We start from the raw sequence: 13,945 nt of genomic DNA, 5'->3' as shown, positions 1-13,945 counted from the left end.
GACACAGAAACACGGAACACACACAAGGTCCTGAGGCGGGCCCAGGGGTCTGAGTGGCGAGGGGACAGCATGGGTCCCCATCTCGTTGCCGTGGGAGGCTCCAGGGCTGGAGTTATCGGCCTGGAATGCTGGGCAGTGAGCTCAGCCTCCTGGGCCTGCCTGTGTTGGACTGTCAGCAGCGCCGTCTCACTGGAGAAGATTTCCAGCCCCTCTGGGCCACCGAGAGGACTAAATTTAGCTGGTAGACAAGGGGCTGGCCCCGCGCCCAGGGACGGTTGGGCCTTATAAAGCGGCGGCAGCCGGGGCCCGGCACGCTCCCTCCGAGCCTGCTGCCCACGCGCCCTCCTGTCCACCCTGCCCACTGGCCAGGGCCCGGCCGCCCTCCCGTGGATGAGCCACAGGACCTCCTCCACCTTCAGAGCGGAGAGAAGCTTCCATTCTTCCTCCTCCTCCTCCTCAGCCTCCCACACCCTTCCCGCCCAGGAGCCGCCCATGGAGAAGGCGTTGAGCATGTTCTCCGAGGATTTCGGCAGCTTCATGCGGCCCCACTCGGAGCCCCTGGCCTTCCCAGGCAAGTCCTCCGTGGGGAGGGGAGGCACCCAGGGAGGGGACACCTGCTCCAGGGCACCCCCGACATGGATGCAGCTGCCGAGCTGCTGGGAGCAAGTTCCGTACAGCTGCAGCCGCGGGTGACCACTGGGACAGGTGCGGCCACAGAGACAGATGTGGCCGTGAGAACAGGCAGGCCTTCAAGAAACAGCTCTGGCCTGGGGCTCAGCTACACGCACCCCTACTCCAGGCCTGGGGTGGGTCACTACAGACATATACACACACCACCCTACCTGTGCTGGGTAAGGCCCCATCCCCCAGGCGGAAAAGGTGTGCTGCAAGAGGGCGGGTGGCAGGGAGGGTGGCAGCTACGGCTGAGGGGGAGCTCAGGCCCGGGTGGCCAGCCCCTTCCCTCCAGAGGGGGAGCCCTGAGACCTGGGTTCTGAGTGCCAGCCCGCCCGCTGCTCTGCTTACGGCAGCCCTCCCCACAGCCCGTCCCGGGGGGCAGGGCAACATCAAGACCCTGGGCGATGCCTATGAGTTTGCCGTGGACGTGAGCGACTTCTCACCTGAAGACATCATCGTCACCACCTCCAACAACAACATCGAAGTGCGAGCTGAGAAGGTGAGCCCGCTCCCTGCCCCCAGACCCTGGGCCCCACGCCTGTACCCTCTGCCCTGTGTCCCCACTCATCCCGGGACCCCGCATCCTGCCCAGTACCCCCCAACCCCCAGGACAAACTAGAGGCCTCGCTCCTGTAGCTGGTGGGCCACGGGACCCCCTGTTGCTGCCTCTCTCTGCCCCAGGCTCCCAGATGCTTTCTTCCGGAGTCCAGGGCAGCTGAGGAAGCCACAGGGGATGGGGGAGGGGGGGAGGGATGCTGCAGGGAGGTGAGAAGGGAGATGAGAGGAAGGAGATCATGGCTGAGGCAGGATAGCCCTTCCTGTGGGCATCTGGAGAGGTGGGGGGCTCACTGGTCCCTCACCTCTGGACCCCTGAATTAGGCCCACGGTTGCACAGAGGTCCTGCACTTCAGGGTCACACACACCCCAAACCCCACACTCCCTCCACCCACAGGTCTCAGGGTCACTTGGTCACTAGGGTCTCTGAGTCCCAGCTCCCAGGAGGCCTGCACCCTGGAGGAGGGTGTGGCCCTGGCTGAACAGGGATGCTGCCCCCCACGGGCCAGAGCCACTGCTGCTCCTTAGGGATGAGGCTTGGCCCAAGGCTGCCTCTGGATCCCCCTCGGCCTGGCTTTCTCCCCTGAGCACAGGAGGCTGGATGCCCGAGGGGCGCCTCTCAGGGAAGCCAAGGACTGTGCGCACCAGGACCAGTGGGCAGCACGTGCCAGCCCTGCCACCCTCGCCAGTGACTCAGCCGCCCCAGGCTCCTCTGGACACCATGTGCTGGCTGAGTCACGCAGGAGGGGCCGCCGGCTGAGCCCTGACGGTGGACACCGTGTATCCGGGTACCCAAGAGGGCTCAGCTCTGCTCTGTGCCACCTCCTTGCTGCTCAGGAGCCCCAGATTCTGCCACTGAGTCTCCTCCCCATCGGAGCTCCCCCACCAAGCCCTTGCCTCTCCCCCAGGACCACTGGAGCTCCTCTAAGCACCTCGGTACCTGTCCCTGCTCAGCCCTGGCCAGCCCCTAGACCGGGCCTCTGCACCTGAGAGCAGAACCCCTCGGCACAGGGGGTCCCAGCTGGGGTTAGACTGGGGAGCAGGGGCTGTGGCTGGACGTGAGCAGGACAAGGGTGGGGTCAGCCTGCCCTGACCCACTACCCCTTCCCCAGCTGGCAGCCGATGGCACGGTCATGAACACCTTTGCTCACAAGTGCCAACTGCCGGAGGACGTGGACCCCACGTCGGTGACCTCGGCCCTGAGGGAGGACGGCAGCCTCACCATCCGGGCTCGGCGCCAACCACACACGGAGCACGTCCAGCAGATCTTCCGGACCGAGATAAAAATCTGAGGGCCTCCCCCTCCCTTCCCCCAGCTCCCCCATCTTCCCCACTGGCCGGCCAGAGTGGCTCTCCTGACCCCCTCATGACAGCTTCCGGGACATCTCAGCCCAGGTTCAGGCCCTGACACCTCAACCCCAGACCCCAGGTGGGTCATCCCCTCCAAATGTGGGCTTCTGCTCTACCCAGGGCAGGCCAGGGACCCCCTTGCTTCACGCATGGCGCCCAGATTCCAGATATGGCCTCGTTCACTTAATCCAGAATAAAGGGATTGGGATGGAGAACAGGAGATCCCGAAGAAGCCAGTTTGGGGAAGGGGGATTGGGACAGGCAGGATCTCTGGGCAAATAATCTGCAGGACAGACAGACAAATTCTGATCTATGGAGTCTCTGCAGGGCAGGGGCAGGGGGACTGGGGACCTGGGGACCTGGGACCCCCTTGGCCAAGGGGAGCGGGAGAGGCAGAGGGAGATCACAGGCAGAGGTTCCCAGCTAAAGTGAACTGGCCGGGCACAGGGAGGCCAGAGACAGCCATGATGGTCCGCTTCCCCTATGCTGCCCTCCAAGCCCCGAACCAGCTGCCAGGCTGTCTGCCCACAAGGTGCCCCAGCCAGCCAGCTGTGCCAGCGCAGGGCCACATTGTGTCTGTATATAGATGGGGTTTTTCCAATACAGCTGGTTCGTGATAAACTGTGTGAACCGTCTGTTACCTGCTCATATGCCCCCAGGTAAACCTGGGCCAAGGGGTGGGGCTGATCCTTCTCCCTCCCAGCCAGAGACCTGGGCTCCCGGGGCTGCCTCCACTGCAGACAGCTTACCCCACAGAGGAAGCATGCATGGGGCTTTGGGTCCTCAAGGTAGGACCCCAGCTTCCTGCCAACCTTCCCTTGTGGCCATTCACCTCCCCCATCCCGTCCTCTATAATCCGTGAAGCTATAGGCTTGGTGTGTGTATACCACACACACACACACACACACACACACACACGCAAACAGGCGTACACACATGCACACTTATCTTTGTCCTTCAAACACTAAACATTACCACTGGTTAAAGCCAAATCCGGAATGTTCTAAAATCAGATTTGCAATCTCCATTCTTCTCAATGGGGACAGAGTCTGAACAGTTGAGCGCCCAGCTTAACCACTGATGGTCGGATTTGAACCCACGATGTCAGAAGCTGCTCTCAAACCGCCCTCCCAGCCCTCCGTGCAGTGGGGGGTAGTTCCCCTTATTCTGCCTCTCAGCCTGTGCGCCCTGCGCCCACAGTTTCCTGCTAGAGAATGTCCTAATCACAGGAAGAGTCCCCACCCCAGCTCCCTCCCAGTCCCCAGTCCAGGGCAAGGACCTCCCTTCATTCTGGGGAGCCCCAACTGCCCCCCGTGACCCTGGCTCAGTCTCCCACATACAGAAGCAGGGGTGATGGGTAAGGGTGGTTCCCAGTTAGTCGGGGCCCCTGGAGCAAGTAGCAAGGCCAGCCTCGGCCCTCTGCACCTCTTTGGTCAGTGTTCTGTAAGGTGCCCTCTCACCCCTGCCATTCTGGGGCCCTTAGGAAATGACTCGGGGTGGGGGGCGCAGAGCAGGGTTCTGGCATTGTACCCCGCACACACAATAAACGACAGAACCATGGACTTCTGGAGATCACCCGCCTGAAGTTCTCAAACTTGGGATGGGGATGGAGGCAGCAGAGTGCGAAGGCCAGGGATGAACAGACATACCTTTCTTGAGATTTGGGGGCAGGGGTGGTAGCTCAAGCAAAGTTCAAGACCTCACAGAAATGTGGGTGTCCTTCGGCCCCCTCCTTTGGCTCCCAGGTCCACCAGGGCAATAATCTGGGAATTATTTCTCTGAAAAACCTTGCATCGCCTTCTCTTCCAACTGCCAGCCCCTGCTACTACCTGCCAGGCACTGTCCCAGGCACAAGGACACCAAAGTTGGGCCAGCTGCACTGGGTTGCTCTTGAAGCCTATCTCGTACCAGATGGGTTCTGAGGACCAGAGAGGCTGAGTGACTAGCCTAGAGTCACACAGCCCCAGGGGCATAGCCCGGCTGAAACCTGGCTGGGAAGCTGACTGGTTCAGGGAGTCTGAGTACCCTTTGGAGGGACTCACACGCACACCCCCAGGCGCTACTGAAATCGGAGTTCCTCCGCAGAGCTCCTCCGCGCAGCTCGGTGCAGACGGGAGGAGGGGAGGGAAGCGGGGGCGCGGTATTTCCAGCCTCCGTGACTCACTGATTCCACTGGGCTATTTGCAGCCCGACACTCATCGGCGAGGAGTTGAGGGGAGGCGCCGGACCAGCTTTCCCCCTCCCTCGACCCCCACTTGGGGTCAGGCTCACCTTGGCGTCCCGACCCCAGTGGCGTCCCTCCCTGGGCCGGGCTGGCAGGAAGCTGGGCTGCGAAAGGGGGCATTTCCTTAAGTCACCAGTGGGGCCGAATACTCCCCACCCCGCAGGCCCCAGCAGGCCCCTCCCCAGATCCCGGTTTTAGAGGATGAGGGCTGCGCCGCGGACAGAGCGGCCGCTGGGACTAGGCACGCCTAGAGTGAAGGTGCCCTCCTGCCAAGGTGACCCTGCGGAAGAGGAGGGCGGGGACGTGGGGACTGCAGGCTTTCTTTCGCTGGCTCCGCCCCCTGGCGCCTGGGCTGGCCGCCACGCTTTGTCTCCACTGGCCCCCCACACTTTCTAGGCTAAATATAGGCCTGGCTGCGGGCCCTGGGCCCCGCCCCCGCCCCGTGAAGAATGATTATAGCAGCCGCATCCATTGAGCACCTAGTGTGTGCCAAACACATGCTCGTCCCCACAACAATCACAAACACAAGGTAGGTACCAAGGAGGACAGGAGGTTCAGAGAGGTCAAGCAACTGGCCCAAGGTCACCCAGCTTAGAAGTGGTATGGCTGGAATTTGAATCATTGTCTGTGACTCTAGAAGGTCCTCTGCTGGGTCACCCCAGATCAGTCCCCCACCACCAAAGGGCCGAGGCAGCTCCCCTGCTCCCTTCCTGTATAGGGAAGGGGAGCTCCTACATCTTAGAGCTTTTGGAGTGGGGGTGGGCAGGAGGCCGAGGCGGTTGAAAAGATGCAGCCTTCTAGGGCTAGAGACCTGCAAGAAGGTCCAGGTCAGGTGGTGCCAGAGGGGTGTGGAGGACTTAGGAGGTTCCATCACTTTCAAAGTCCTAGCCCAGGCCAAAAGCCTCCTCCTCCAGAAAGCCCTCCAGAGCTACCAGCTCGGAGTCACAGACAGAGCCCAAAGAACCCTAGGTCCAAAACTTGTCTTTAAAAGAAGCTCAAATTCAGATGAAAGGAGCACATGCCTGGGAGTGAGGGCAGACCCTGAGGCTTGGTTGGCCAGCCCTGTGTCCTCTGGGAGTTATTCCAAACTCATGGTTTGATGGTGGGACCTAGGCCCAGGGAGGGGTAGGATCTTGCCCAGGGTCACACAGCAAGTCAGTGGCAGAGATGAGGTGAAGACCCAGGACTCTAGAACTGCAGGCCAGAGCTTCTCTACCAGACCAACCCCCCATCCCCAGGCCACCCTTCCCCGACTCACCTCCAACATTGTACGCGTCCATCTCCCCCCTTCCCCCATCCTCTTCCCAGTCTGCCTTGGATCCCAGTTCTGCCATGGCAGAAGATGCCTTATTCTGCCCTCCTGCTCCCGAGCCTGGCATGGGAAAGGAGCTAAGTAAATGTTTGTAGAATTTTTTTTAAAGTTAAGAAGCCTCAGTAGAGGGTGGAGGGTCAATTGCGGACTCTGGAGTCACACCGCCTGGCTTCAAATCTTGGCTCTGCTGCTTCTGAGCTTTGTGATCTTGAGTAAGTAACTTAACCTCTCTGTGCCTCCATTGCACCATAAAATGGTGCTTAATAGGATCTACCTGCTGTGGTTGTTCTGTAGTTCACTTAAGGGGCTTGGCACATGGTGGTTGACTCTAGCCCACATATGCCATGCATTGAAAATGCCCAGAAGGGCTCATTTAGAGCCCTGTTATTTTATTTAGATTTGGATCCTGACACCCCCAGTTCACCCACACTGTCTCTGGCTCCATCAAGACCAAGACTTGGCGGACTTCCCTGGCGGCACAGTGGTTAAGACTCTGTGCTCCCACTGCAGGAGGCCCAGGTTCAATCCCTGGTCAGGGAACTGGATCCCACATGCATGCCACAACTAAGAGTTCTCGTGACGCAACTAAGTAGCCCGCGAGCCACAACTAAGGAGCCCTCCTACTGCAACTAAGGAAGACCTCCTGCTGCAACTAAGGAGCCTGCCTGCTGCAACTAAGACCTGGTGCAACCAAATAAATAGATTAAAAAAGAAAAAAGACCAAGACTTGGGCTGGTAGGGCAGAGGAGCTGCCCTGTACCTGGGGTCTTCTTTCCAGGAAAAGCAGGTGAGGCGGAGCTAAAAGGTATGTTCCCCAGGGTCCTCTCAGAAGACCTGTCTGGGCCCTGGGGGTAGAGGTGGGGGAGAAAAGCACCTGGAAACCTTAATTTCTCATCACAAACAAAGATCAAGTAACCCCCTCCCAGGGCTGCTGTGAGCAACCAGAGAGAGATGGTGTTTTAGTATAAGCGTGATAAATGCTAAGCTCCTGTTAAAATCGCTGTGCTTGTTTTCTGAACAGGGAAAACCGAGCTTCCACCCTCTGGCTCTGCCCTCAAACAAGAGAGGGTCCTGAGGGGCATGGTGACTTGAGTCGGCCAGCAGGAGCCTCTGGGCAGGGGAGGAGGTATTGTTTACAGTCAGCACAGCTGGCCTGGGGCTCACCCTGGGCAGCCAGCCAGGCCAGTCCTGAGCTCTGAGGCCCTCCAGGGCCTGGACCCAGGGTCAACCTTCCATGGGAGCCTGAGGGCTGCTAGACCGGGTGGGGGCCCTCTGAGGTGCCTCCCTGAAGGGCGCAAAGCGAGGCTGCTGGCCCCAGGGAGCCAGAGAGGAGACAGCAGGACAGCAAATCTGCCCCTTCATCCCTTCCTTCCTTCCTTCCTTCCTTCCTTCCTTCCTCCCTCACTCCTCCCTTCCTTACTTCTTTCCTTCCCACACAATTCTTGACCACCTATTACGTACCAGGCACTTTTAGGGCACTGGGGACACCGTCGTGATTAGGCATGACTGCCAACCTGGAAACACATTCACTGATTCACACATTCCACTCACCGGTTCAGTAAGGTCTTTCATCTCTTTGTTGATTCTTTCTCTCAACAGCTTTTCAGTCAATTCCTGCAGTATTGTGGGTAGGTAAAGCTCGGAGGGCGAACTACCTCCATTTCAACCCTGGCTCTGCCACTTACTATCTGTGTGACCGTGGGCCAGTTGCTTAACCTGCCCGAGCCTCAGTTTCCACATGTGTAAAATGGGACAGCACCTCACAGGACTGTGGTGAAGAGACTGAGCTGTTCTCCTGCACCGGTGCACCCGCAGCTCAGTGAGGGCCTCACTCACGTGTTTGACCCCCACACACTCCCTACACACTGCCAGGCCCTAGGCTGGGTCCTTGGAGAATGTCATTCTTCCTTCACTCACTCATTCAACACACAAGAACAGAGCACCTACAGCATAGTACAGGGTTATGATGCTATGACTACATAGTCACACTGCCTGGGATTGGGATTTGGGCTCTGCCTCTTTCTAGTTGGTGACCTTGGGCAAATCATTTCATCTCTCTGTGCCTCAGTTTCTTCACCTGTAAAACGGCAACAAAAATTATACCCACCTCCTGAGTCTAGTGTGAGAAGAACTGAGGTGACGTGTGGTGCATAGAAAAACATCAGTAGTTATTTTTCTAGATGAGAGGGATTCTGGTTAGAATGAAAGTCTGGCTTCTGAAAACTTGACCCCACCAGATGGCTGGCCCCATGGAGCCGGCCCCTCGGCGCGCAGGTTGCCGCCCTCCCCACCCAGACCATGGAGTGGTGCCTCCATTCTGATGATAGGGCGACACCTTCTGGCGCAAAGCTAGACCCGCAGCCCCACACTTTTCCTTGTGGGTCTCAAACTCCCTTTGCAGCGACGTCTTTGGGCTTTTCTAGTCCAGTGATTCTCAGCAGGGGGAGGAAAGAGGAGGCGGGTAAATGTGATCCAGACTATTCTCTCACCACCTCCCTAATCCAGACTATCACCCCCTTTGCCTGGATTAAGGTGCAGCCTCCTCAGCTTCCTCCTCTGCCTTCCTATCCCAGCGCAAGAGCTAAGGAATTGTTTTTAAAGGTAGGTCATGTTGCTGTCTGCTCACAATTTCCAACGATCCCCATCTCAGAATAAAATAAAAAGACCTCGGGAATTCCTGGCGGTCCAGTGGTTAGGACTCCGTGCTCTCACTGCGGGGGGCCCAGGTTCGGTCCCTGATGGGGGAATTAAGATCCCACAAGCCAAGCCAAGCCATGCAGCGCTGCCCAAAAAACAACAAACAAACAAAAAACAAAGACCTCATCGTGGCCTGCAAGGCCTCACATGAAATGGTCCCTGTCACTTCTCGGGCCTCTCTGTTTCGAGTGTGTACATGCATTGTCTCCCCCAGCTGGAGGATAAGCTCCTTCATGGCAGGGCCTTGTCTGTCTATCACTGCTCCATCCCAGGGTCTAGCCCAGAGATTAGCACACAGTGGGTGCCCAACAAATACTTGGTGAGTGAATGAATACTCCAGCCAGACTGAATAACTTTGGTCCTTCTCCTTGGAACACTCCCCACCCCGGCCCCCTTGCCTTTGTATGACTCACTCACTGGTCAGATTTTAGTTTAGATGCCACTTCCTGCAGGAAGCCCTCCTTGATCTCCTGTCCCTAATGGGCTGGGCATCCTCCTCCAGCACTAACATCATTCTCTGTGCCCTTACTGTTGCACTTACCAGAAGCTATTGCAATAGTCACCTTCTTCTTGCCTCCCCCACCAGGCTGTGAGCTCGTTGAGGACAGCGTCTGCTCTCTCTAGATCCCCTCTGTTTAGAAGAGACCCTGCCAGGATGAGAGGCCATCTGCTCTACAGTTAAGAGGAAGAAATTGAGCACCAGGCTGGCTTGGGTTCGAATCCCAACTGCACCAGTCTATGAGACCTTGAGTGCATTCCTCAACCTCTCTGTGCCTCGATTCTCTAATTTGTGAAATGGGTACAAAACAGTGCTTCCCGGTACTGACACCTGGAGGATGTCACATCCCTGGCACAGACCAAATGGTCAGTACATGTTAGCCACTAGTGTTTGTAGGAACCTAGTAAAACCGTCATTGAATAAATGAACATTCAGCAATTTTAATCCAAGAGCCTTGAGACACTCTTCCTCAGATGAATCTCACACAGCTCTGTGCATCTCTTAGACCTACACTTCCCCTCACAGCAACCCCTACTTCCTGCTGAGGACAGGACTGCCCTGCGGGGTAGGGACAAAGCCCCCAGCCCCCTTTTCTGTATCCCTAGAGGGCAGTATAATCCTGGCATGCAGCTCAATAAATAACATCTCTTATTTTCATTCATTCAAACATGGTACTCCATTCCCTTTCTGAGCACTTCTGCCCCCTCTTGAGAAGCCAGTTCCCCTTACTTCCCATCCCACCTGGGCCCTTGATTCTCCCATCCTGAGTCCTGTGCCCTCCGGGTGATCCCTAGTGACCTACACACTTGCACGTGAGCTGACAGCAGGCAATGTGCTACCCCTGCCCATTGTGCTGGGAGGTTCTGACTCCTGCTCTGGGATGAGATGCCAACCAGGTGACCCTAGGGAGGATGGTTCGCAGTGCTGGCTCCTTCTCATCTTTCAGATCATACTTCATTACCCACTCAGAGAGGCCTTTCCCAATCAGTGTATCAGAAAAGCTCTTTGCCCCATCATTTTCCATCCCAGCACCCTGTTTCAGTTTCTACACAGCACTCATTACACTGTCCAAGATCATCTTTATTAGGTTGTTTAACCTTTCTTCCCCACCCCCAAGAGTACAAGCTCCAGGAAAGCTGTAGTGTCGTTGTTTAACCTTTCTTCCCCACGCCCAAGAGTACAAGCTCCAGGAAAGCTGTAGTGTCGTTGTTTAACCTTTCTTCCCCACGCCCAAGAGTACAAGCTCCAGGAAAGCTGTAGTGTCGTTGTTTAACCTTTCTTCCCCACGCCCAAGAGTACAAGCTCCAGGAAAGCTGTAGGGTCTTCTTTAGCACTTTGCGGGGCCTGGCGTGTGGGAGATGCTCCTTCAGAATTCGCTGTATTAGTGGATGAGTCTCTTTCTATGTGGCATTGCCTTATCTGGCTTCCGCTGAAAGGTGAACAAAGATGGAGCGGATGGAGAAGTAGGATACTCGTGGCTGTTTCAGATGTCCTTTAGGGATCTAATGCTCCTTCCCTGGCTCAGGCACAAAAGACTTCTGCTTGGCTGGGGAAGAGGGAGTGAACCCTGGGAACTGCATCTGCTGAACTCTGGAGCTTGGGTCGCCAGCCCTCTCCTCCCTTGGCCAGGCTCTTCCAGTTAATCAGCCTGCGCACAGACACAGGAGGAGAGGGCTTTGAGCGAGACGATGACCGTTCCCCAAGCTGAAGACCTCGAGGACACCGTCTTCGCAGGGCCCCCCTTGGCTTCAGGAGCCCCCTGGAGGCAGAGTGGGCTGGCTGGGGAGGAATCTGGGGCTGTAGTCTCTCTGCAGGGTGGCAGGGGCCCCCTGGTCTGGGCAAGGCCTCCCCCACCTAGGGGAGCCTCCTGATTTATATGGGGGGGCTGGTTTTCCCCACATAACAAGATGTAAGTCTTCATTGGAGGGATGACAGGTCCTAAGTTGGGACTAGGGACGCGGGGTGGCCCTGGGAGTGCTGCCAGGGAGATGTGTTTCCCACGAGTACAGTCGATAACGAAAGTTAAGTGAGCTTTGGGGATGGCCTTCTGATGGCGGGCCGGCTTTCCACCTAGAAGGAAGGAAAAGACCAAAGATTTGTGTTAGCACTGAAAGGGATATGGTTCCATTAGTTCATGTGTTCATTAACTTGTTCATTCCTTCAACAGGGACTTTTTTTAATTTAATTTTTATTTTATATTGGAGTGTAGTTGATTTACCATGTTGTGTTAGTTTCAGGTGTACAGCACAGCGATTCAGTTATACATATACATACATACATTCTTTTTCGGATTCTCTTCCCGTATAGGTTATTACAGAATACTGAGTAGAGTTAACAGGGATTTAACTGCGTGTTAGTTGACGCACAAAGATGGGAAGACAGCGGGGCCTAAGAGCGTGGATTTCAGCACTGGGGAGACCTGAGTTTAAACCTGGCTTCCCCCTATCAGCTCTCTGCCTTCCAGGAACATGGAGGCCACTGCATCAGAACCTCTCAACCCCGCTGTGCCCACGAGCTGCCTGAGCATCTTGTGAACATGCAGATTCTGGTACAGCGAGCGGGTCTGGAGTGGAGCCTGCGGGTCTGCGTTTCTAACAAGCTCCCAGGGAATGCCGGTACTGCTGGTCCACGGGCCGCGCTGTAGTGAGGAGTAAGAGGAGAGCCCCGGCCACCTTCTACAGGTGAGGAAACTCAGGCTCAGCTTGTACAGATGTTGGTGGTCCTCAGGGAACATCGTGCTGTCCTTCCTTCCCCACCATAACCTCGTCCGGCGGTCCCCTCTGCCCTGGGGATCTCTGCTCTGTCCACCCCGCCAAACGGGGAGAAGCCAAGAGCCAATCAATCGATTTATCGGTGAAGCAAGGCCAGAGCAGGTCTCTCTGAACCCAAAGGCTGTGCTCTTAGAAAAGCAACGTTTCAAGTTACCCAAATAATAAACAAATCCATCCTCTTCGCTACGTGCTCTTCACTACGACACAGGCTTCAGAAGGAAGCTTCTGTGCTGGTAGGTTAGTTAACACAGGAAATACAGTCGATCCTTGAACAACACGGGTTTGAACCGCAGGTCCACTTATATGCAGATGTTTTTCAATAAATACCAATTACTACACAATCCGTAGTAGGCTGAATCGGTGGATGTGGAACCTCAGATACGAAGGGCGGATTGTAGTTATAGGCGGATTTTCTCCTGCGTGGAGGGTCAGCGCCCTTAACCCCCAAGTTGTTCAAGGTTCAACTGTAAATGAAGCCCACCCATGGCTTGAGAATCCTGGCGGCCCCGGAGGGGAGGGTGTCTGCCCTCTGCTGCCAGCACCCCCCAGCCTGCCCAGCCCCCCTCAGCTTCAGGGCTGAGGCACCCTCTGCCACCTCTTACCTGAGCTAGTCTCCAGGCCCATCTCCAGGCCCCTGACTTTGGGGCAGGCTCTCAGGTCTCTGGGGTCTTCTGTTGGGACTGTTACTGATTCCATAGCGCCTGGCTTAGCACTGGCAGAGGGAGCCGTCGTCAGCGGCCTTTTCCAGGATGCAGCTCCCACCCAAGGACCAAACGTTTTATATTTACCAGCTCCGGATCCGCTGAGTGAATTCCACCACGTGCCACAGGAACTGGCTTGGAGCAGTTGGGGGATCGCTTTGGTCAACGGGGTTATGTCAACAGGATTGCTGTCGGCTCACTGGGAGGTAGGCCTTCTGCCAAACAGATGTTGTTTCCTCCAACTCCAGCTGCTTCCTCACTTGAGACAAGCCTTGGAACCTTCTCATCCAGGCCTCAGTTTCCCAAACCTCAGTCATTCTCTGGCTGCATTCCCAGTTTTTAGTTGTTTTGAGTTTTGCTTCTTTTCTACCTAAGGACTATATGGAATACTGCTGACAATATGTCCATGTCTTAGTCAGTTCGAGCAGTAATAGACTAGGGGAGTTAAACCACAAACGTTTGTTTCTCACAGTTCTGGATGCTGGGAAGTCTGAGATCAAGGCGCCTGTAGACTTTAGTGTTTGGTAAGGACCTGTCTACTGGTTCATAGATGGCTATCTTTCCACTGTGTCTTCACCTCACAGAAAGTGCAAGAAAGCTCTCTGGGGTCCCTTTTACAAGGGCACTAACCCCATCATGAGGGCTCCACCTTACCTAGGGTCAGTATCCTGTTTTTCTCCATCCTGGATCCCTTCAGGTTGCACTGTTGGGGTGGCTGCATTGGCTGGTGGCTTGATGGCTGCAACATCCTTTGTTTACTGTTATGGCAGGTGACATTCTTTGTCCACAAGAGGAAACTTGGTATGGCTTCATTAAACAGAAACAGTAGTACTACTATAAATAAGTAACTATGTATGGTAGAAGATGGTACCCCAAAGATGTCCATGCCTTAATCCCCAGAACCTGTGAAAAATGTCACCTTACACAGCAAAAGCGTCTTTGCAGGTGTGATTAAAGGTATTCCAATTCTGACACCAGTTCTGATGTGTTTTGTTTTGTTTTGTTCCACATTACCAACCAATTAATTCATTTCTGACATGACCTACCTGGAGATAGCTTCACATCTCACAGGCTAAGAGGTCAGTCCTACAAGACTGCCCGTCACAGACATCAATCACAAGTCCTGGTTTGTCACCTGTGCTTCTGACCTACAGATGGGAG

At 55.8% G+C, this 13,945-nt stretch overlaps 2 protein-coding genes across 7 annotated transcripts; one reads left to right on the top strand and one right to left on the bottom strand.

Annotated features, from left to right (window-relative positions):
- Positions 1–390: 390 nt before the first annotated feature.
- On the top strand, positions 391–2,522 carry HSPB7 (heat shock protein family B (small) member 7). Of its 6 annotated transcripts, none has more exons than XM_065891846.1 (3): positions 391–571; positions 1,041–1,159; positions 2,343–2,522. In XM_065891846.1, exons 1-3 carry the CDS (start codon positions 391–393, stop codon positions 2,520–2,522), a joined length of 480 nt encoding a protein of 159 aa, XP_065747918.1. The 6 variants fall into 6 exon arrangements, with proteins under 6 accessions (XP_065747918.1, XP_065747927.1, XP_065747890.1 ...); XM_065891855.1 differs by having other exon boundaries at positions 1,041–1,174; positions 2,385–2,522; XM_065891818.1 differs by having other exon boundaries at positions 1,041–1,174.
- Positions 2,523–10,951: 8,429 nt separating this feature from the next.
- On the bottom strand, positions 10,952–13,466 carry SRARP (steroid receptor associated and regulated protein). Its single transcript, XM_065872956.1, has 3 exons — positions 13,439–13,466; positions 12,686–12,838; positions 10,952–11,382 (listed from the first exon to the last, which is right to left on the bottom strand). The coding sequence occupies exons 1-3, from the start codon at positions 13,464–13,466 to the stop codon at positions 10,952–10,954; spliced, it is 612 nt and encodes a 203-aa protein (XP_065729028.1).
- Positions 13,467–13,945: the final 479 nt, after the last annotated feature.

This window comes from Phocoena phocoena, chromosome 1 (assembly GCF_963924675.1).
Source record: "Phocoena phocoena chromosome 1, mPhoPho1.1, whole genome shotgun sequence".
Lineage (NCBI taxonomy): Eukaryota > Metazoa > Chordata > Mammalia > Artiodactyla > Phocoenidae > Phocoena > Phocoena phocoena.
Note: the sequence above shows the minus strand (reverse complement) of the source record. Positions and strands in the feature narration are given on the sequence as shown.

What these genes read in the sequence shown, in the direction of transcription:
- SRARP (XM_065872956.1), bottom strand. Translation starts at nt 13,466, where the DNA reads ATGGAGAAAAACAGGATACTGACCCTAG. An exon ending in AAACAGGATACTGACCCTAG is followed by an intron (nt 12,839 to 13,438) that starts GTAAGGTGGAGC and finishes CTTGGGTGGGAG; the next exon opens with CTGCATCCTGGAAAAGGCCG. An exon ending in GGGCCTGGAGACTAGCTCAG is followed by an intron (nt 11,383 to 12,685) that starts GTAAGAGGTGGC and finishes CCTTCCTTCTAG; the next exon opens with GTGGAAAGCCGGCCCGCCAT.
- HSPB7 (XM_065891809.1), top strand. Translation starts at nt 391, where the DNA reads ATGAGCCACAGGACCTCCTCCACCTTCAGAGCGGAGAGAAGCTTCCAT. An exon ending in GGAGCCCCTGGCCTTCCCAG is followed by an intron (nt 572 to 1,028) that starts GCAAGTCCTCCG and finishes TGCTTACGGCAG; the next exon opens with CCCTCCCCACAGCCCGTCCC. An exon ending in TCGAAGTGCGAGCTGAGAAG is followed by an intron (nt 1,175 to 2,342) that starts GTGAGCCCGCTC and finishes CCCCTTCCCCAG; the next exon opens with CTGGCAGCCGATGGCACGGT.